This window comes from Pezoporus wallicus, unplaced genomic scaffold (assembly GCF_028554395.1).
Source record: "Pezoporus wallicus isolate ANWC-B61680 ecotype Strahan unplaced genomic scaffold, APGP_CSIRO_Pwel_v1 contig_6520, whole genome shotgun sequence".
Taxonomy (NCBI): domain Eukaryota; kingdom Metazoa; phylum Chordata; class Aves; order Psittaciformes; family Psittacidae; genus Pezoporus; species Pezoporus wallicus.
This window is the reverse complement of record NW_026636887.1, coordinates 2,187,761-2,211,648: the sequence shown is the minus strand read 5'-3', so window position 1 is coordinate 2,211,648 and position 23,888 is coordinate 2,187,761. Positions and strand designations below refer to the sequence as shown.

General features: G+C 38.4%; 1 protein-coding gene across 8 annotated transcripts in view; it reads left to right on the top strand.

Moving 5' to 3' along the window:
- Positions 1-23,888, top strand: part of FGF14 (fibroblast growth factor 14) — a 398,044-nt gene that overhangs the window by 249,996 nt on the left and 124,160 nt on the right. Inside the window, exon 1 of one of the 8 annotated variants that reach the window (XM_057402111.1) lies at positions 12,011-12,367. The exons of 6 other annotated variants lie outside the window; for them this stretch is intronic. In XM_057402111.1, coding sequence (XP_057258094.1) covers positions 12,175-12,367 — 193 coding nt within the window. In that variant the 5' untranslated portion in view covers positions 12,011-12,174. Of the gene's footprint in view, positions 1-12,010; positions 12,368-23,888 lie in introns of those variants that run through there. One more of the 8 variants, XM_057402109.1, reaches the window with a different exon arrangement.

Here is a 23,888-nt window from a genome sequence, read left to right as displayed (position 1 = left end):
TACATCCAACCTAGCCTTGAACATTGCCAGGGATGGAGCATTTACCACTTCTTTGAGCAACTTGTTCCACTGTCTCACTACTCTCACAGTAAAGAACTTCTCCCTAATGTCTAATCTAAATATCCCCTCTTTCAGTTTAAAACCATTCCCCCTTCTCTGATCGCTACATGGCCTTGTAAAAAGTCCCTCTCCAGATTCCTTGTAGACCCTTTAGGCACTGGAAGTATGTTATAAAGTTGTCTGTGCTTCAGAAAATCATATGCTTCAGAAAATGTCATGTGAAGCATGTAAGACACAATCAAGGTTTAACTTGGCAACAGCACCACATTTTTAAATGTGCTGTCTTCTGATCATAAGTATTTTCAGAAATAAATCATGCTGTGAAAGCTTATCAAATAAAATATGTTTAATCCTTTTGCACACATTTTCAATTAAAAGATCCTGTTGTAAACCAGATGTGTTCTTCTGTCTTGGAAAAAAAAAAAAAGCAATAAAAAAGCAGATTTAGAAATAGCTATTTGCTGTTTAGATACAGGTCTGCATGCACAGATTTTTGATTCACAAAATCTCTTGTAAAGGGACTTCCAGAGGTCCCTTTTAACCTAAACTAGTGTACACTAAAAAAAGAGACAGGTTTTAGTAAATTAATTAATCATTTACATGCTTTCAATTTAGAAAATTCATATTTTTAATAAATAGGAGTTTCATTGCTTGATATTTATAAACATATTTTTTACATGTTTGCAAAAACTTGCATAAAACTACAAAGGGATTTGCAGATTATGGTAACAGATAATGGAAATTATAAAATATCTTTATTTCAGATCATAGTGCTTTATCTTTGTTTTCCCTTCATCAGTGTTAAGCAGGCAAATTCCTTTAGGTGTGGGCCAAATCTTGAAATAATGAGAAAGCTGATCTGCAAGATGCTGTTTTTCAAATGAAATGATACTGAAGAGCTATTGTACAACATACTGAGAGACAGCTGTTTGTTTTGTTGTTTGGGTTTTTTTTTGTTTATTTGTTTGTTTTTAATTAGGAGATTAAAAATAATAAAAATTGATTTCTAGGGGAAGTTGACCTACCTGTACCCAAGGTTGTGGCAGTCAATTTAAAAACGTGAGTAGTATCAAGGCATTATTACGCAACACAACCATAAACAAAACCATTAAAACCTTACTTATATGAGTGATACTACAGCATGGTACAGTACCTCATTCCTCATGAGTAAAACTGAATGCTAAACAATTTTTTTTCCCCTAATAAATGATGATGTGTAGGTTGTTTATGCTTGAGTCTTTAAGGCCTAGAAAGAATTGCTTCATCTCTAGAGAAGGAATATTAGTCAAAGAGCTACGGTTCACAGCAGTTTGGCTGCCAGTATATTCCATTTCTAATGACTTCTGTTCTTCCTTATCAGCCTAGCATAGCCAGAACCACTCACTTGTTATTTACAGAGCACAGTTTGGATTGCATCAAAGAGAGCTTCCACTCATCAAGCTGTTTCCTGGTATTAATTTAGCTCTTCCTCCCTACATCTGTAGCTAAAGCCAGTCTCTGTAGTGCTTAAACTGAAGTCTGAAAATAAGTCAAATATCTTTGAGACTCGGTGAAAAATTTGTATTTGGTTTTTGGTTTTGGTTTTGTTTTTTTAGAACATGAGACTTACCTGAAGGGCAATACAAGGGATACTTGGAGACTTCTGGTAACTAATGATTCCCAAAGCATTGAGCCTGAATAGCAATGCTGTACACCAGTAGCAAGTTCAGTTTCAAGGTGGGTGGCTTGGTATAAACAATATTTGCGAAGGAAAAGTGCTCTGCCTACCTGTGTTCAAGGCTGAGCAGGTCTAAGAGCTGTTTTGGCTGGAATGTGGTTTCAGCAGTCTCTCAGTCTAGTCCAACTGTTCTGCTTTGACTGGATTCATGCACTCACTGATGGCTTCTAAGTCACTTTTATCCAGATAATAAGAGGCTGTGAACAGGAATAATTGACTCAGTGGATGCTCAAGGCTCTCAAATGCTGAAATACAGACAGCTAGAAGCTAGACCTCACACCAACTTTTCCAAAGTTCCCAGCTCTTGGGGAGCAATTTCACAAGTCTTACGTTAATCTGTGACTATCCTACCCCTGATGAAGGCATGACCCTCTCCTCGCTTCACCTGCAACTTTGCCAGCTCTGCATGGCCAGACTGCACCATAAGTAGTAATTTACTAATTAAGGTGAACAGCAAAGAGAGAAAGAAAAAACAAAAAACAAAACAAACCAGCCTGCAACTGACTTTTCACATGACAAAAAGCATAGCTGATAGACCTCTTGGGTGTCCTGTGTACGTGTATTTGCAACAGTACATGTTAGGTCCCATTTGTAAGTTTTCAGCTGTGTTAGCCAGACAACAAAGCATTATGCAACTAAGATACTATGCATTCTTGCATGAAAACGGCATTTATATAATAGTATTAGACTGATGGGAATTTAATGGGGAGCTTAATGAGATTAGAAGGTGATTGCTGTAACTCTTGTAGCTTTGTCTAAGAAGTTAATATTTATTATCTGTGATTAAACCTGTGCATTGCTTTTCTTAAATGCTTATATTTTGTTTCTGTTTCTAAGATTAATGGAAACTCTCTTCCTAGATAATCCTTTTGTAGCTCTCTGTGTTGGTCTTATAGCTATCTGTTTTTTTCTCCTAACCAAAAATTTACACTTCAGCTTAGCTTCAAAGTGCCTGTAAAAGTATTAGTGAGTAAAACATGTCCTTTGAAAATGATGATCAATTATATTATTCAACAAAGTGTACAGGCTACTGAAGTAAATAGCCTGTTTAGAATTTTTTACCTTGCTGATTTCATTATTTGAAATTTTTATAGAAGCATGGCAAAAGATGTACAGTTTATTGCCATAGCCATCATTCTGTGAAAAAGAGGAACAAAAATAATTTCATTTTTTGCATCAGAACACCTCTTTTATGACTTGAAGTGACCATCAAAAAAAAAAAAGCAGTCCCATGTGAATAAGTCTCTGTTTTTCATAAAGCTATTTTAAAATAAGAGTATTTTTAAAGAAAGGGACTATCTGCTATCACACAGATGTTGAAAAATATTTCTACCATTCAATTTTACTCAGCGTTTGTCTGATACAAATAACCCCAAGTTCTCCCAGCAGTTCAAGTAATAAAAGAAAAATTTACCAGTATGTGTTGCAAGTTATTCTCCAGTCAATGTATCTGTGGATAACTAGAGTAACAGTGTCCACTGCTGGCAAATCAGATAACTGCACTGCACATTAAACCAAGATTCTGTTGAAAGGTTTTGATGAGTTAAGTTTTGACTGTGAGATATTTAATAATTTAAGCTTGTAGAACTGTGTTACAAAATCAGGTCACTATGTCAGGAGTATTCATGCTATTACTGCTAATAATAAATGGTAGTATTTGAACTAATAGCCAGGAATATCAGAACAGTAATATGAGCAGGTATTGCAATATTTTTTCAGGACTCGAAAATAATTATAGTATTCATTACATTCTAACTGTCACATCTTCAAAATAAAGAAAAATGTAGAAAAAGTCTATGAACTTTGTCTTGGTTTTCTAATCTATGCAAGTAGAAGTTCTTAATTTTTATTTTTTTTTTAGGCCAAAGCATTTGTTGCTTGCTTTGCTAGATTTTTTTTTAACATATAAATGAAGCATAGAATAAATTAATGTTTCTATTGGGGAGGAAATAAAATGGAAATATGCAGCTTGATATAGCAGTTGCCGCAGGTAATGATGAAACTAGAGATGAAGTAGACTGTCAAAAGAGAAGAGGAATAAAAACCTGGTATCTAAAAAGTTAATCAATGTTTTTCTGGTGGGTTTTGTTTTTGGGCGGGGCGGGTTATTTTGTTTTTTGGGGTTTTTTTGGGGTGGCTCTTTGTTTTGATTTTTTTTTTTTTTTGCATTTGTTGCAAAGAAAATAGTGAAAGAAAGATTTAGAAGAAAAGGAGAAAAAAGGAAAAGACACTTCCTGTCCTAATGCAAACTGAATTATCACGTCTTATTATCTAGATTAAGTAAAAAGAAGCTAAAGCACACTTTTTTATCTAAGATGTTTATATCTGTCGTAAATTTTCTCCATTCAATAGAAGCAGTAGGCAATCCACTGGATTTTCTGTTTGACTGGAAAGAGGGAAACACCTCATGTGGCTTTTTTCAGAGATCATTAGTTGTTTCTGAACCTCAAATGAAGGGACATTCCTGTATGAAGAGATCTCAGAGGAGATCAAGGCTTACCCTATGGATGAATGAGTCATTAGCTAGCATTGTCCTATATCTACTTTTTCTCCCTTCAGAGATTTAACTTTCCCTGGTGAGCAGTACCCAGAAAAAGTAAAGAACAGGATTTTAGGTTTCAGGGCTTTTTTCTTTTTTTCCTTGCAAATGTCTTCAAAATAACATCAGATGGATTGCAAAACAAAAGTTATTTGAAAACAGCAGAATTGTAAACAAAGACAGATGACTATTGAGAAGTTTGCTTGCCAAATTAATTATGCTGCCAAATTTTAGGTTAGATGATAGCAGACTACCTTTTTCTAAATTATTTGCTAGGGAGTGCCTTTTATGCTTTCTTCCACCACAAAATGGTATTGTGGACACGTGTGTGTGTGTGTGTGCATGCAAGTGCGCAGGCAGTCATGTTCCAGTCCTTCCTGTCACTGGTGAAAATCACTTTCTATACTTACGGGATTATAGAATGTATTTTGAAGGGAATCATCCTCCTGCTTCTCAAGCTAGTAATTTACGTATGTCTCTGCTCATCCTGTCTTCTCTGTTCAGCATTTTATTGTAATGGATATAACGTGCTTTTTCTACAGGGTTTATGTGAGATGACAAAATCCAACACCTCCCTTGTTAAAGTCCAGAAATATAACACATTTTTTCTCACATTTGCATATGTTTTCATATCTGTTCTGAGGAAAGCAAGAGACCCTTATATAAAGATTTAAAATTAATATTTTGGGGGACTTCAGAAAAAGTCAATAAGCTTGGCCTATATAGTTTTACTTGTGTAAGACATTAAATATTGTGATGTAATGTTAAAGTGTACGAAAGGAACAATCCCCTATGTGTATGCTGCTAAACATTCCCTAAATCACTGTTATCCACAGATCTGAGGGCTTTTCTCCTTACATTTAAGAAATTTTCATATTGATGGCTACTTTTCTATAAGCCATGTTTTATTCTGGAACGTGTGCAGCAAAAATCAATTTGTGTTTAGGATAATATTTGTGATGTTTCCAATGAGGAGACTGCAAGTGAGTTCACTGCAACCTCCATAACTATTTTTCTGTTCTGGGAGTAGGAAGCCCTACTACTATACCAAGCAGGTGTAACAGCTGACATGTTATCATGCTCTGCCAACTGTACTGACCCCAGAGGAAGGTCACTGTAGAAAGCAAATTTTTCAGGAATGGCGTTCCTTTTGTTGCTGCAGAACAAAATTCAGCAGACTCACGTTACAGGGATTTTCAGTTACTTGGGAGAATAATAGGGGAAGTCTGTTGCATGTTTCCGAAGATGGGAAAAACAGAAAAGACCTGCTGTGGCTAGATAAGCAATTGCAACAGATGTTGTTTTAAGCTGTGCATATTAATGAAAAAGCTCTCCTTGCTGTTTTTAGGTCTCTAAATCTTAAACTGCTCTGCGCATCTGTGTGGACTAGAGACTGGGGGGGGAGGGGGGGGTGGTGTTTTTCTTTGATAACAGTCGTGGTTCTGGCTTGTGTCACTAGAGCCTTGTCTGAAGCACTCTGGTGGCACATCTGCTATTAGCTTCAGTGGGAACAAAATAAATGGCTATGTATTTCTCTCACTGGTAATTAAGAATCTCTCTTCAAGGTGACTATTTGATTTTTAAAGTTAAAATCATACATGTGTATGTCTCTGCTGAATCCACGATGTATTTCATTTTTAATTACTTTTACGGATTTGTCCCTGAAAGTGATCTTGATACTTTTCAGGTTTCTTTCATTGTTGCTAACTGTTGTTTGAAAGAGACTTGGGAGTTAAGTTTGGGCCTAGGTGAGCTGTCCTGGAGAGCCTCATATGATGTGTGTGCTCTTCAGATTCTCCTGTCAATTCAGCTAATTTTTTTTGTTCAGCTGGTCTCAAAAGGAGTATGAGAAGCAGAGGACGACAGAATGAAAACTAAGAAGAGTCATGAAAGATGTCACAGGAGGTGTGTTAAAAGTTAGGAGATGTAATTATGTGTCTTATGTTTCTGAAATATTGATTGTTAAAAATAGCATGAGAATCTCCACTCACTTTCCTTTTCCCTGTTGAAGAACGAAGAGTTAGCCAATAAAACTGAAAATTAAACTTGAAGCAATTAAAACAGGGATTTTCCTTGACACAGCATTATTCATGAGACTTGTTACAGCAGTATAATCACTGCAATTTAGCATTGGAAGGGAAGAAGAAAAGCAAAGCCAAAAAAAAGCAAAAGCAAATCCAAGCAATTTAAGAACTATGTAATTTTTAAATAAGACAATAACTATTTGGTTCTGTCCTATTGCTCATCTACAAGGCAATTTAATTCAGTTCCCTGAATGAAGCTGAATCCTTACTAGTGCAGAGGTACTCAGTCCTTCCAGTTGCCGACATATTCCAGATAATGTGTAAAAGATGTCACCAGTCAATGTAGAACAAATACTGCACTAACACATTGGCTCTGAGTGGGCATAGACATTTATACTTCCTTAGATCTTATGTCTAGTAATGGTGACGTTGATAGTTCTCTGCATAACTAGTAACCTGAGGTAGGACTTCCTTGCATGGCAGATTAATTTATTCTTACATATATTCTAATTACGTTTTAATAGTTCTTCTTACGACTCAGATACATGAAGTTTAGCAGGACCAAAACCTGTGAAGCTAAAATACGTGCAGTTCTTCAAACAACATACTGGAAACTTACTTTAATCTTATTTAAAGGGATTCACCTTAACACAATACACTCAAGGAGCCAAAGTCATACCTATTAAAATATACTGAATACATAGAAGGTCTAAGTAGTCAACAGTTTCAGTAGGTATGACTTTGTCTCCTTGAGTGCATTGTGAATGTTGAGACTGAAAGCTGAGTGCTTTTGATGGAGAAAGTGTGAAAGTATAGATACCCAAATTCTGTCAACTATATTAGTATGTTTAATAAATTTTGTTCCTAATGCTCATCAAAGTTTAATCAACCAGCATCAAGTGTTCAGGGTGGTAAGGATTTTAAATTACAGTGCTTCACAGTGCATTGTCTTCTGAGAAGTTAACAACTTATAAGGAGAATTATATCCGTAACAACATAGGATAACATGTAAAACTGACCTAACTTAAAAAAGCTCCTTGCATAACCATACTACTCTTACAATAAACACAGAATGCACATAAACTATATGGAAAAGAATTTCTCACCCATGTTTTAGTATGTTCATACGCGTATGAAAAAAATGACCTTTTATGTTCACGTGTTTTTCTAGCTTATTTTTTTTTAACTTTGAACCCTTACCAACCTGCAGAGTAAGCCATAGATTATATTTCTCTCACCTCCTTCAAGTTGTAAAGTTATAGCTCTTTGTGTCCCAAGAAAATTAAATAGAGAACTGCAAGTTACTATTTCTTACCAACAACATCCCCCCGCCATATGTACAAACTGTGTGCCTTGCACAAGTATTAGTTTGTAGTTATATGAATAACCATTTTTGAGACAGTTTTGTGGGAGTGGAGGTGTCTTAGTACATAAATTGAATTCAGACACTTGAATTACGGTCCTCCAAATTACCAGCAACCTTCAATAAATTTTTGATCAGTACCAACAGATGTTCAGAACCACAACCTTAGCTGATAAAAGCCCTTTGGTAATCAGTCTGATGTCTTATCAAAAGCACCAGAATGTTGATTAAATGTATCCATCAGAATTTATAAACAAGTATTTTTTCACTGCTGAGACATCTCTGCTTAGAATGACATTAAATGCTCCCAGTGGCCCAGATGTACTCTTAAGCATACCTTGCAACTGTTATGCCTAAATTGGTACTTTTACTCCTAGAATAGCCTTTGAAGTTTGAATGGAGTTTTAAGGAGTAAGGTATTAACTTTGTTTGCAACTATAGCACACATCTTCCTGGGATATTTGTCTTAGGGTTTGATCTGATTTGGTTTTAATATAAAGAATAGGTTCAAGATATCTGGGAGGAGAAAATGTGGGTGGAGTGTGTGTATGTGTGTACCTGTAGAAAGACATTTTTATGTCTTATGAAATTGTTTATGAAGTTTGTAGGGTTTTCATATCTGTGTTGACCAAAAATGACTCTGTAACTTGTAACTCTTTCCAACCTAATGCAAAACATACAAGTGGGAGAAAAAAAATATTAAAATACACAAATAATAATGAAAACAAACCCCAAACACAATAAAACAAGCCAGCAAACACAATTCTTTAAACCATAAGGATTACATTTCTGATTCTGTAAACTTTACAGCCTATAGATCTAAGTTAGGCTAGAATATAAAGCATAAAATCTCATTTTTCATCATGGAAGCCCTTATAAAAGTATTTTATGTGTCACTATTACATGTATATACACAAATATTAGCAGTGTACATTTTAATATTGACCTTTGATGTTTGAAAATACCACACTGCAATTTACATTTTAAATTAGATGAAACAGAATGTGGCTTGTCCCCAGTAATACAGAAAAAAAATAAATTTAGGATAATAAGGTTTGATACCCTAGTATACGATAAAGCATTTTATGCACACTTTATATCTGTTGAGTGTTTTCCTCCAAAATTAATTCAAGCAAGTAATTTTAAATATTCTGAAACGTTTTTGGTTTAGAAAACTCCTGAATAATAATAATAATAAATTAGCAGTTAGAAATGAACAGATGGGAAAACAGAAAGTATTGAAAATCACTTCTCCCCCTCTTTTGCTTTTAATCGTTTGTTTTCATATCCTCAGTTTTGTTACTCAGAAATAAAATTCTGTCATACTGTTCCAAAAGTTAAAGCTAAGATATTTCCATTTGTCCTGAATGTATAAACTCATGCAGTCACTAGTCTTTAAGGTAGCCGATATATTCATACTTGTACAAACCATCTGTTAGCAGAACCTTCACTTTGACTGGAACTGCACACATTTTATCACAGGTTAAGACAGCAGATGGCTCTCTTGAGTTTTCTTTGCAAAACCTCGAACTGTAAACAACTGCTCCGCATTTCTGAGATGCAAGGAGAAAGCTATTGTTTTTGATCTCTGGAGTAAGAATCACATTTTCTCTTGTCTATAGGCATCCTGCCCATTTTCACCTTCATTCTTTCCTTTCTTTACTATCACCCTGAGAATCATAATATTGAGGAATGTCAATGCACTTTGGCAAAGGCCCAGTATTTGAAGGAAACTAAGGAAAGGGAACAATAGTAGTAGATAGTATATAGTGCATAGCATGATTGGATAATATAAAGAGGCCCTTCCAGTGAAAGGAAATGTGGAACCTACATCTTTGTGGAGAGTTTCTTGTGCAAAAGTTAGGGCTGTAGGTATTCCTCTCCTAAATTCTTGTAAAAATTAAAGACAGTGGAGGATTGGCCTTTATTTCACTCTACTCCCTCTCATTCATTCCTTTGTTTGGAGACAGGTTGAGTAGGAGCCATTGGGCTGTGTCCTGTCACCTCTTCCTCTAGTGGCAGGGGAGGTCCCAGAGCCACATTTATCCAGCCTCTGCTCAGCTGTCCATCGGGCATGAACAGCCAGGACTGGGACAAGGACCAGGGACAGGACCAGGGATGGGGTTGGGGGACCCACCGGGACAGCATTTGGAGGAGGGCTTCTGTCTTGAGGACACTTAAAGAAGGCAATACCATGTCTTGTCTGCTGTTGGGAAGTAAGGAAAAGAAGCAGTATGCAAAACTGTAACAGCGTAATCTAAATAAGAAAACCCACCTCACTGTCTAATTACATTAGTTAAGGTAATTGTTACTGTTGTAAGGAAATTGCTGCTCTGTAAAAATCACCAGATAGAAAATCCAATGCGTTTTAGCTGAATCTCTTTAGAGACACTCTTAAATAGAATTAAAATGTATTATCCAGATCCGATTGTGCATGTTCTGCTCCTAGTTGGTCTAGCATTAATACAAAATCCCTGTATAAGGGAGTTCCCACCATACACTTTTGCCCTCCTTACAAAAATAGCTGTTTATAGATTAAAGGATTTAGGGAAATAAAGGTCAGTATTGGAGATGCTGAAGCCTCTGCTGAAACAAGAACTTACACTTTCCTAGGAGTTTCTGCATTGCAAAGCAGTGAATTATGCTGGATAGATATTTACACTTCAAAGTCTGTTTTCTCTAAAGAACCATCTAATAAGAAATCAGAGTATTCTTAAAACATTATTAAAATTAGATATTTATTACATGATATTTCCCTGTGTGAGCATCTGTCCTTCCTTATAGGATAACCCTGCATTTTTTTTTTTTCTGTGTAGCTGCTGGCTTCCTTTTTCTACTTGCCTCTGATTAGTTGCAACTTCAGGAAGTTTAACCATTAGCCTGGCAGAAAGTAAATCCAGAAAACATTGACCCCTTGTTTGAAAAGGGAGAAGACCCAACAGAAAAGATGAACGGAAAGAGATGGAATATCATATTTTATATGGTATTTATTATCTGCAGCATACTGCAGACTCCTTGGGGACAGAGACTTCTTGGGGCAGAGACTCCTTAGGCATTCTGTGTCTAGCGAGCTTGGCTGGGGCTTAGTCAAATGCTCCAAAGCCCCATCCAACTAGCCTTGAACACTTCCAGGGGTGGAGCATTCCCAGATTCTCCGGGTAACCTGTTCCCGTGCCTCACCACCCTCACAGTAAAGTGTTGGTGATAGATAAATCTATCTACTGCGGCTGTTTGTGGGTGCCCTTTTGGTAGTGGAATTCTTTTGGTGGTTCTGAAACCTCGGAAACCAGTTAGCATTCCGAGGTAAAAGTGTACTCGTGCAAAAACCTTCTCTTCCCAAAGATCGCGTCTTGGTTTGGGTAGAAAGTACCCTCCGCCTCGTACGTGTGAGTGCTCCTCAGGGCTCTTAACACCTCCGCATGCAGCAGGAACCCCTCTCCCGCCGGACTACACCTCCATGCCCCGACCGGTACCGAGGCGTGGGGCGAGGAGGGGCAGACGGGCGGGTTCCCCATCGCCCTCCCTCTTCTGCCCCACAGCTTCCCCGGTCGGGAACGGGGGCAGGTTCTGGCATCACCGCAGGCTCGGCGGCAAAGGCGGCAGGGAGCTGGTGCGAAGAAGCATGGCCGGGGAGGGCCGTGAGCCGCAGGGCGGGAGCCCAGTACGAATCAATCCCGAAAGCTGAGAGAGAGCAGAAGCAGCTTTCGGCGGATCCGCCGGGAACCCGCTGCTTCCCACCAGAGAACCGCTTCAGCAGCACCTCTTTCCTCCGCCCCTCGCCCCCCTTTGCTTTATTCTCCTGCCTGTCCCCCGTCCCTCCTCCACCCCTGGCACCCTCGCCGCCCCTCGCCTTGGGGAGGACAAAATAAGCTCCAGCGGTGCGTGCATTTCTGTGTGTGTGCGTGCGTGTGTAGGGGAGGCTGGAGCGGGGTGGGACTGAAGAGCCGTGATTACAGCTCTCCCCGGAGAAGAAGATTGCTCTCTCCAGATGCTGATTTCTGAAGCACTTGGCAATCATCAGGCGGGAGCCTGGAACAGGCGGCGGTAGCCGCCCCGGCCGCGGCGATGGCAGCGCCAGGCGAGCAGGCGGCGGCGCGGGGCTGAGGGGCAACCCCGGGAGGCGACGCTGCCGGTCGGGCTCGACCCGACCCGGCCCGACCCGCCCTGACCGGGCGCGGCTCTGCCCCGAGTCCCGCTCGTCCCGCTTTGCTCGGCGCCACCAGCCAGCCCGCGGACACCCGCCACCCAAGCAGGTGGTCCTGCGCCGGGACACGGCGGGAGCGGCACCCATGCGGTGACCCGCGTTGGCGGCGGCAGCTCCTGCGGGCCGCAGGGCGGGAGTGACCCGCTGTAGCCGCGCCTCGGCCCGGAGAAGGCTCCCGCTCGCCCGCGCCCCCGGGGATGGGTCCCCGCCGGGGCTGAGCCCCGCCGCCGCCCTCCCCGCTGCCCGTGGGCGAGCCGGCAAGCAGCCATGGCAGCGGCCATCGCCAGCGGCTTGATCCGGCAGAAGCGGCAGGCGAGGGAGCAGCACTGGGACCGGCCCTCGGCCAGCAGGAGGCGGAATAGCCCTAGCAAGAACCGCGGGCTCTGCAATGGCAACCTGGTGGACATTTTCTCCAAGGTCCGCATCTTCGGGCTCAAGAAGCGGCGGTTGCGGCGCCAAGGTGCGTCCCTGTGGCCGGGCCCGCCCGCGGGGTCCGGGGGAGGCGGGCGGGAGAGGGCAACCTGTGGCTAGAAACTTCCCGGGCCGGGTCGGGCCGGGCCGGGCGCCGCCGCGGCGGGAGGCGGTAACCGCTGCTCCTCCCGGCGGGCGGCTCGCGGTCCCTGCCGGCGGGCGTAGGGCTCTGGGGGCACGGCCGTCGGTCGGGACCGCCCGCCTGCCTGGTGACTGCGCTGCCGCCCCGCCCCGGGGCTTGGGTGGTGATCGCGGCAGGCGGGCGCCGGGGTAGAGAGACCGCCGGCTCAGGGAGGCGGCGTGGCGGGAGCTCTGCCCGTGTGTCCCCGTCTCGCCAGTGTTTCTGTTTAAAGGACAAAGAGCTCACAGTGTGGAAGGGTTTTTAAGTGCTCGGCGCCTGGGGACTGTCGCTTGCCCACTTCTCTTTAGCAGGTGCAGCCTGGCCATGGTGCAGGGTTCCGGTGACTCCCTAGTCACCGGCACAGCCGGCAGCAGTAGGAGAGCTGCTTGTCATCCCTGTGAATGCCCAGGTCAAGGCCCTCTTCATAAACACCCACAAGTTTAGCAGGCAGTTCTTTGGTGTAGATGGCTGGTAGTCATCGGAGATGGCTTAAACTAGTACCATGGTGACTGCATTTTACCTAGCACTTTGTATTAGAACCCTAGAAATAAAAGGAGTTAAATGATACTGCAGTGACTTCTCTATTTTTATTTTTTTTTTTTATTTTGTGGTATTGTACTCGATATTTAACAGCGTTCAGAAATATTGGTGACTTATCTTGTACTCATCCTCAGGAAACAAGTAGTTTTGGAACAAAGGGATTGTATGATGAAGAGTGAAATAGTTAAGTATCACTCAAAACCTGGCTAATACCTACAAGTCAGTGGTGAAGTACAAGCAACCCTGTTACACTGAAGAATGCCACCATGTGTTGTAGTTTGGTATGTATACTATAGCTACTCTCCAGGTTTGGTCAGAAGATAATTTTAAGAAGCATAATCAGTGATCTGTCCTGATTGATCCTGCTTTTTGCCATGCTTTACACATGAAATAGCATAAATGACAAATTCCATGCAATTTTATTTTTACATGACTTTATTGCTGTAAGGATTGTTTCTTGTAACTCCTAGTGCAAGCCAAATCTTGCCATTCTTAGGTAGTACTGTGGTATAGGGAAGACGAGTGAGAAAATATCAGTGGCAAAAACCTATGGTGGCTTCTTTTTAGACAGTCTGCATGTGTGCTCAAACAGGTAATAGAGTACTTGGTTTATGATAGTGAATTTACACATGTGATACTTATTCATGAAAACTAGTTGAGGGGGATTTGCTAACTGAACAATTGTTCTCGACCACCTGTGCAGCCTTATTTGGGGAAAAACTCTGTATTTGACTATATAATGGTTTGAGGAGGAGATGACTGTCTCACAGGACCAAAATGCCAAACATTTTCTTAGGTAGGAAGAGGCTTTAAAGAGACTCATGAACTCAGCCTTCCTCATTCATTCATTTTTCGTAAAGCACTTTGTGACATTCTTGAATAAGAAAACTAGATTAAAATATATCTCAGCTGTTAACCCATACCACTGCTACACGTGATTTCAGTAAGAATAATCAGGAAAAGGGCTATTTACTTGTGCAGTCTGCAGCACTAGACCCCCAAGTTTGTTATTTGAAGAATCCTTCAAATGGAGACATTGTGATAATTTATCCATTGATTTACATTAAGGTCTCAGAATTATGCTCATCCATAAGAATTCCTGCTGAAAGAAAAATCCATTGTATCTTTTGCTGCGTATATTCCTGATGAGTAAAGTGGTACATAAAGTACCTGTGGATTCAAAGTTGCATGCTATTTAGGAGGGAAAAACAAAGAAACAAGCAGAAGTCATTACATAAAGGACTTATGCGGAATAATTTAGAGTGAATGATTATTTGGAAAAAAACCCACATTTTATAAGGCTGGTTGCTTTAAAAGTGCCTTATATGAGTTACAGAATGAACATTTATGAATCTTATTTTTCTGAAACTGAGTTAAATCAACACTGAATTCTTCACTGAAATCATACTGTAAAACCCATTAAAATAAGCCTTTGCCAAGCAAAATAGGAAGCATTTCAAAACATCTGTTGTCAGAAAGGTGCTATGGGATTTTGACAAATAAACCTTGTGTAAATGATATAAAGTGTCATGAGAGCGTTATGAAAAATGAGCTAATCGAGATCTGACAAACCATCCATAGCATTCTTGTATAATTCAATAGAAGAGTAGAAGTATATGTAAAATATTTGTTATGTACAGCAGTAAAAGCTAGACTGTATTTCTTATTAAATAAAAAAGTGTTTTACTTTGTTCTTACATAGGAAAAATAAGTGTCTTAATGTCTGAAATAGTGAAGCAGCAAAAACTAATGATACTGCTTTTTAAATGAAAATCACTTACTCTTGCACATACATGTGTACATTAATGTGATAGATATACACAGTCTATGAACAGTTACCAACATGTTAGCAAACTTCTAAAAATATTTTTCATTTTTAAACTCTTAAAAATGCCTGTTAGTACTGTTCACATTCAGTGTGATTTATTTGTGAAAAAATGAAATTACAAGGAATAACGTGCTAAAGTCATATGTATCCTCAACTGAATATAAAAGCTTTCTGTCATTGTGACTAATTTTCTGTTCATGGTCCTTCCTTTAGGGGCATACTAAAATATCAGTAGGACTGTGTTTTAGGAGACTTAACATTTTGAAAGGGTAGCATTAAAGATACATCCATGAGCTCACTCAGGGTAAAGGGTAGTATTTGTCATTGCTTATGTATTGGTTCAATGGCAGATAGAATAGTAGTTTTAAACAGTTTTTCTAAAACTTTGGTTAATGAATCAGATTGTCAGAGTGATTTCTGTGGGAGACTTATCTGATTTGCTATTGGGTGAATGAAACCATTTTCATTTACTGGGCAGCTCTGATTTGTATTGTTTAGTATTTTGATACTTCAAATTTCTTTCATCTTTATTTTATTCTACCTGTCATCTGATAAAGAAATAACTGTCATTAATTTCCAGCTAGCCATAAAGCCAAGATCTTTCCTGACACTGATGCCAGACATCAATTAATTATGAATCATCCTCTCCTGGCTTAGAGGTTGTTCAGTTATAATGGTTTAATTTATGTTAATATAATCACAAATGGGAGAATTGACAGATGAGATTTTGAGTCTTCATGTGAAATAACCTTATATAACCCGGGGCCACCCCGTAAAAAGAAGAAAATAAATGTCAGTTCTTCTCATCATGCAACTACACTGAGCAGAGATTAAAACATATGCTTATCACTAGTGCATATTCAAACTTCTTAGCCTGTATTTTCCTCTACATACCTAGCTTCTTTGCTAATCTGAAAAATCATCATTTGGTTAATTAGGTCCCTTGGGAGTGTTCTACTGGAAAATACTCAACATTTAAATGTATTAAAAACCAAGTGTGATGTTTACCGTTTCTGTGTGCTAATACCACATTAAGACTTCTAAATTTATACATACTGTATGAATTTTGGAATGACTTGGCCTCTGATTTTGTACATTAATATTTATGAGAAAGAGAAGACCTAGGGAGCATGTTCAGAAAATGCACTGATTGGATTTTTTTACATCTACGAAGGTAATTTAATTCTCCAAAGAAAGCATTTTTGGAAAACTCCTCAGTTTATTGGCTAATGTTTTGTGGCAGACATGGGAGTGGCCCATAATCTCAGATGTAAGATAATTCTGTGCCTTAAGTAGCTTTTAGTTCCCCTACTTGTGGAATGGTCTAAGTGGAACTGAAATGGAGATCTGTGCACGCGGGTGTACATGCCTCATTTCCTGAAGCCTAAGAAACTGCATTGAATCCCAGTCAGTTAGCTCCAGTCTTGAATGATCTGGCTTGTTCAGAGTTTCAGTGGACCCAAACCCATAGCTGTGCTTTTTTCCTTTGTGACTGTCCTCAGAATTAATTCTTCTTGGCAGCTCACTAAAGCCCACAGCTTTTGCATTGCCCAGGTGTAAGACCATCTTCTATTTTTCTGGACGTTGAACTGAAGTTGCTTATTCTCCATTGCTTGTCTTCAGATAAAATTGTTTAACCCACAACCTTTTTGGAACTATAAACCCAGTCTTAACAGTGCATACAGGAAATGTTAATCTTTCAAAATATTTCCTTCATTGCTGCTAATCTGTCCAAAGGACTGCATGATCATCACAAATAGAAAATGTGTAAATATGCTGTATCTTATATAAAACATTCTAAGCATATTGAAAAATTATTTTTGAACATATGGTTTTCTAGATTCAGTGTCAAGTTTTCTTTCCCATGCATTCACTATTTCATACAGACCCTGTGCTTGCTGAAGGGAAGCTTTAAAAAGAAATGTAATAATGGATGGAATATAATTCGCTGAACTGGTCTTAGTGGCTCTAAAAGTAATAAAGTAGATGGTTTTGAGAGGAAATGGGGAAAAAATAACTTTAAAACAGTGACATAATTTTGGGACTATTGATTTTTAGAAATATCTCAAGCATGGGTGATAAAATAGTGGGCATTTAATGTATACGTAGTGCTATACCAATGTTATTTCAGAATATCTTCTATTTTAATCTAAAGTGAGCAGAAAAACTTAACTACAGCCATTGTATACCTTAAAATATTGTGCTAAAAGTAGAAATCAGAGATCAGATAACTTCAGAGAGCAGTAGGTATTTTAACTTGTATTTTCTAAATATTCTATATTTGGTACTAGTTGCAAGTTAAAATTTCTTTGAAATTTCTCAAAGGCTTAACAGCTGTCTTGGCTGGAATTACTTGCTTGTTTTGTCTACCAAGTAGTGTGTTGTTCAGGGTTTTTGGTGAATTCTTTCTTCCTGATAAGCAACGGTTTACATTAATTTACCTCAGGAAGTTTGCATATCTGGAAGATATGTGAAATTGAAGGAACCCAAATTTCATTTTTCCTATATAGAATCATTGAATCAACTAGATTGGAAAAGACATTTAAGATCATCAAGGTCAACCTTTACTCCAGGACTGCTAAGTCCAGCAGTAAACCATGTCACTGAGGGCCTCATCGACATGGTTTTTGAACACTTCCAGGGATGGTGATTCCACCACTGCTCTGGGCAGCCTGTTCCAGTGCCTGAGCACCCTCTCTGTGAGTAATTTTTTCTAATATCAAATGTAAACCTCCCCTGGTGCAACTTGAGGATATTACCTCCTGACCTATATCACTTCTTAACTGGGAGAAGAGACTTGACACCCAACTCACTGCAGCCTCCTTTCAGGTAGTTGTAGAAAGTGATAATGTCCCCCCTGAGCCTTCTCTGCTCCAGACTAAACAACCCCAGTTCCCTCAGCCATTCCTCATCACACTTGTGCTCCAGACTGTTCACCAGCTCCCAGCTCACTGGACCCACGCCAGCACCTCAATATCTCTCTTGTAGTGAGGGGCCCAGAACTGAACACAGTATTTGAGGTGCAGTCTCACCAGTGCCGAGTACAGGGTGAAGATCATTTCCATAGTCCTGCTGGCTACTCTGATACAAGCCAGGATGCTGTTGGCCTTCTTGGGTGCCTGTTCAGTAGTCATCAGTCAGCACCCCCAGGTCCTTTTCTGCCAAGCAGCTTTCCAGCCACTCTGTCCCAAGCCTGTATCATTGCATGGGGTTGTTGCAGCTCAAATGCAGGTTGCAGCACTTTGCCTTGTTGAATCTTGTACCGCTGGCCACAGCCCATCGATCCAGTCTGTCCAGATCCCTCTGCAGAGCCTTCCTATCCTTCAGCAGATCAACACTCCACCCAACTTGGTGGTGTCTGCAAATTCATTGAAGGTGCAGCTAATGCCCTCATCCAGATCATCGATAAGAGATTAAAAAACTCTGACCCTAATACCGAGCCATGAGGGCTATACAAACATAGCTTTACACTGTCTTCACTAGGTAATTGGTGATCTAACTCATTAGCAAATGAACTCTTACGTCTCAAGTGATCTTATTGGATCCCCAAAGTTCAGGCAGATTCTGTCCACATACAGTGATATTTTTTGTAAGGTGTATCAGTTATTGTATCTATTAAACGTATTGTAGAACTAAATTATCTGGTTAATAGAGATATTAAGGGAGATTACAGTTGGCTTCTGATTCATGGTGATGTAGCAATAGAAATGTTATAGGCAAGGTCAAGTTTTTATGCTGTATTTAAAGACAGAATTCTGTCTTTTAATAATATATAATCTTTTAATGGATGTAATTTTTTTAGGGTATTTCAGGCTGTTACTTTGAATTAAACTAAAATGAGTGCTTAAAATAATGAATTTTGAAGTCAGCAGCTTATAAGGAGCAGTAATTAATTTTAATATGGAGCTAACACTCAAAAAGATTCTTACAGAAAAATTTGCTGTTAAAATCTTTTGATTTAGAATGTAAGCATAATGTAGAAATTTAAAGATACGCAACTGTGGATACCCATTTTTCAGAATGAGTAAGTGGAGGCCTGTCTTGCGTGGTCATATGTAAGTTCCTTTCTACCTCAGGCAAATATTAGTGATAGGAAGATAAACCCCAATGGCATGTACTCTTACTGTGCTATCAGCTTTTTCTGAAACCCCTTGAAACTGGTACATTTTTGTTCCCAAGAGTTAGTGCTAATTGAGATCCTATGTTCTGCCATACACTGAATGGTGTGAAAAGAGAATGAATATATGATACTGCATTCTATGGTAGAGAAAGATGAGAAAATTAGTAAAGCTCTGAATGTCTTTATTATGATCTAAAATTAGCAACCCGCTCTAATTGCATTGGAGACTATAACATTTCTGTACATTAGGGGTTTAGTTTTTCATTTCCGTTAGATAAATCAGATAACTTGATGAGCTTAAGTTTAGATCTTCCAATATATTTTCCTGTGGGCCTGAGAATGAGAGAATACACCCTTTCCTGCTGCAAAGAAAGAAACTTGCTGCTTTTGGTGCCATGATAAAGGAAGATATAACTACATCAAGTTAGAGATGGGCAAGAGTCGAGTCCAGGATTCTCAGGTTCTGATTCTATGTTACAAACTATACATGATTTCAGTATCTCCAGAAATAGGTGACATTACTTAAATCTACATTTCTGTAAGTAAGTATATTCCCGAAGAAGATGGAGAATTCTGGTGTTTCAAAGGAAAGCTAATATAAGATTGAAAGAAGTAAATGTCAAAATGTTAATAAAAAATTTAAATAGATGAACTATGTTGAAAAAAATTACAGAAACCTTTGTTTCCTCAAGGTTTTCAGGATCCCAGGATGCAATTTTGTAAAATGGCGAGAAAAAACTAATAAACATGATATTGGTTGGTCAGTAAGATTTTCATAAGCGAAACTAGAGAATGCTGACTGAAATAGGAATGTGAAGTATATCTTTTCTCTAGGATATAAAGTATAATCTCTAAGATGTAACTAAACAATTTTATTAAATCTGTGGTCTTGATTCAAATGCTTGCCCAGGTATAGAACTTTTGAAAGGCACTGGAGTTCCTGTGCTATAAAACTGCTGAAAATTGAACCAAGATTGAACTGCTGATTGACAGTAATCAGTGTAAATGGATGATGGAACTCAGGATTTATTTAAAATACAAAATCAAGCATTTTATTTCATGTCAGAATAATTCAGTATTATGAAATACAAGCACACAGTATTTTTCTCTCTGTAGAAATATTTTTTAAAGGCAAAAATAAGAATTGCTTCTTAATTATCATTTCTATTGCAAAGCCTGCACTTTCTGCTTTATTTTGCAAATTCCAAGATGTATCCCATATGTTGAGTGCAGGTGTTGCTGCTCCTGCTTTGCTACTCTGAAGTCTGGCCCCATAAAGCATCTAGTTCCAGTGCTGGGTTGGGTTTTGTTCTAAAGTAAGAAAAAAAAAAGGCAAAAGAGAGAAATTAAGGAATATTTTTTTACGTTAGTCTCCATTTTTTAATGTTTCATTCCAACTTGAGTGGAATTTTATGTCCTAATCAAAAGACATTTTTCCAGCCTCAAGGCATTTTTGTTACTGAATTTCAGTATCACTCAGCAACAACAGATATGTCAAGCTTAAGAAAAGGTCAGCAGGTTTCTTTACATTAGAGATTCTTGTGGAACTATGAGCCTAGAGGTGGGAGCTACTAGCAGTGTCTTCCTTAATGCAGGTATTTCTGGTTTGGTTTTGATGAGAATTTTTACTCTCTAAGTGTTTTAGAGAGACTGTTTTCCTTACTTACTGTATAAAACTAGAGCAATGGATGTTTTTTTTTACTAAAATTACTATGCTTTTACTGTAGTATTCTGTAGTGTGAAAGAAGGCTGTCTTTGAAAGGTAGCTATTTATTTAAGCCTTCTGTGATCCTAAGTACTAAATTTATAGTTTGCATAAACCTACCTGTATGAAAACATTACATATCTGTGACATGCAGATCATGTTAGTGCTCTTGTATAAAAATGTATATTCTCTAATGAAACAGTGAGTACTTCTCCAACAAGAAGTCTATTTCAGTAAATACTTGTATTTTCTTTCCAAATGTGTAACAGAGTTTTTCATACAGCAGACTTAATTTTTGTGGGTAGAACAAGGTGTGTGAAGTTTATTGGTAATTCAGAAAGAACAGTCTGTTTGTTAGAGTGTAAATAAAGTAGGTATTTTTTTTTTTTTTAAATTTATTTGGGGTTTAATCTGTGATTATTCCTTCTCCGTTTTGTTTTTAAGAAGTCTCATAGCAAATTGGTACGTTCATAAATTTGATGAAGTAATGTTTTTCTCCAACTAGACTTCCTTGTAACCTAGACTCTCTAGTTCATGGACTGTAGTTCCTAACTGATCCAAAATCTTACACCACTTACTGAGCGTTCAGTTTTTCACACACTTGCTGCTTTATGCATTGTGAATATTCCAGTTTAAACAGATGCTCCTCTCATTTTCATCTGTGTAGTTTATGTATAACTGAGACTTGAATTCCTCTACGTTAATTAGTGGTTTGTATCTCTTCATATGAAATTCTGATGAGTTGAAAAATTTGGTACTGTAATCTGTATACCAGTGACTACGAAATAAATGTACTCTTAAACTTCATTGCTCTATTTTCCTCCTTCACTTTTCTTGCTGTGTAATAAGGAACAGTTCCTTCTTTGTTATCAGAACAGACACATATGAAATGAGTAATATTTTGTTCCAAACAGCATTTTAAACTGTGTTATTTACGCCAACAAAACCAAGATTCTATCAACTATGGAATCTCTTTCTATGACACTGGAAAGAAGCTTGCATGGAAGGAATGGCTTTGCTAAAGCTTTTTGAATTTTAACAAGGCTCCACTTGTGTCCACCTCCAGCCTTGTACCTAGGAGTATTACTTTGTCATCATTCCTGAAGACTGCACAAACTTGCCCTTAAGCAAACAGAGGTATGGGTACGGGATGAAGACCTAAGTATGGTTGTCTATTCCTTTTCTCATGTAGGAGCACACAAAAAATTAATAATGAATTAGTTTCTTTTCATTATTTTGTCAATTACCTTAGATCACGGCTGTGCCAAGAAGTAGGACTAATTGTAAAATACCACAGGATACTTTAGGAATTTTTTTTAGTAGAAAATTATTCCTGGGGTTAAAAAGTTGAGAGATTGATCCCTGCTGACGCAAGTAGTCTGTAAACTATGACATGTAAACCTTTGTTGTTTTTAGCAAATATTATTTAACTTATCTTGTGTATGTTTTAAGGACTTAAAAATATATATGTTCCACCTAAGGAACTCATTGGAAAATTATTAATAGTGAATATACCTCATCATCTTTGTTTCTCACTACAGAGCAAGCTATTTTCTCATCTGAAGGGCTTTTTCTTGGTATTCAAGTTTTGTGCTTAGCACAAACTCCAAGCAGTCTGGTGCACAGATTATTTAAACCTTTTTCAATAAATACTAAAAAATTAAGACCGTAGTCTTAACTTCCATACTAGCATAGTTTTGGCTTCTTTAAATAAAGATCTAAACTCTGTGAACCTTTTTTACCCTTTGTTTTAACATTTTTTTATTTTTTTTTTCCCCCTCTGAAGATGGTTTTATGCAGAGATTAGTTTATGGCTGAACTCTTCCAGGCATTAGATTTGTAAATCCCATTTCATTATTGCTTCCCATTATATTTTAGTCTTCTGGCAAAGTAAAAATAATTGTCATTCTAGTTCTTGTGACCATAGACTTTTGCTAAATCAAGTGAGATACTTGCTCCAGGTTTTGGTGGGTTTTTTTTGGTTTGTTTTTTTTTTGTTTATTTTTTTGGCAATACCTAAGAAAGATAAAACATTTTGAATTCCAGCAGTAAAGCAGTTTGTGTACAATTAAGAAATTTAGCATTTTGTAGATGTAAATTTAGTCATTAAATTCTGTTGTCTAAGTAAGTAGCTTGTATGTGCTAAACAGCTATGAGGTTGTGATGTTACTACCCCAAAACCACATCTTTTGATGTAGTGCCCATGATTGTGGAAATCTTTGTAAAATTTTTATCTAATGCTCTATATAAAAAGTATTCTGTTGTGAGTTCAATATAAAATGAGCAAATGAGTTATGCATGTAAATAAGTCAAAATGAGTAGGTGGTTGCTGTTTACCTAAATTATGGCATTTAGAAAACCCTGAACATTACTAGGAAGCAGCCATCTTTCTTGGGAAACAGTGAATATGACTGTAGACAATTAACTCCAAATGACACAGAAAGAAAGAAAACCAAAGTCGTTCCCATTAGCCATTCTGTTTATTTCTCTACTTATTATCAACACTCTCAGACATTTTTTTTGTCTCAAAAGTGTGTCTCCATTGACAAGAGAGAAACAAAGACCCATCAGGTTTTCCATACAGTTAAAAGCTGCTAAAATCAGTGTAAGTTAAGCCTGAATAATCTGGTTGTAGTTAAACTAAGGGGTGAGTACACATTTGTGTCTTGGTTTTGTGATGACAAAGTGGCTAGATCAAGCCAATAGCCATCTCAGGGCAGCTTAGCATACTCAGTGCAATTTAATCAATCAATCACCCTTGTTTTTTTGTTGCACATGTAATGGTTGAAATGAATGGGTGGGTTTTATGTTGCAAATGCAACGGTTGAAATAAACCAGTGGCATAAGCAAATATTTCTGTTAAATTACTGGTGTAGCTTTCTAGGTCATTGGGTGTCAGTGGGCAGGTCATATTCAAAGTTTGTTACGGATAATGTAGTCAAAAATTCAGGCTCTGAATTACTAAAACTCTGCACTTGCAGCACTCCAATAATAGCAGCTAAAAACCTCGTGGTTTAAGCAGCCGAAGTGGAACAAGTGTGAGGAACATAGTGAATCTTACCTTAAAAAATGCTTATGCTTATTGGTTCTTCACTGTAATTTTGTCAGCTTGTTACCAACTTCACACAGGATTGGTATTTTGGTTTTAGCAGTTGGCATTTGTTTTAAATATAGGGAGGGATGTAAGGAAAATAAG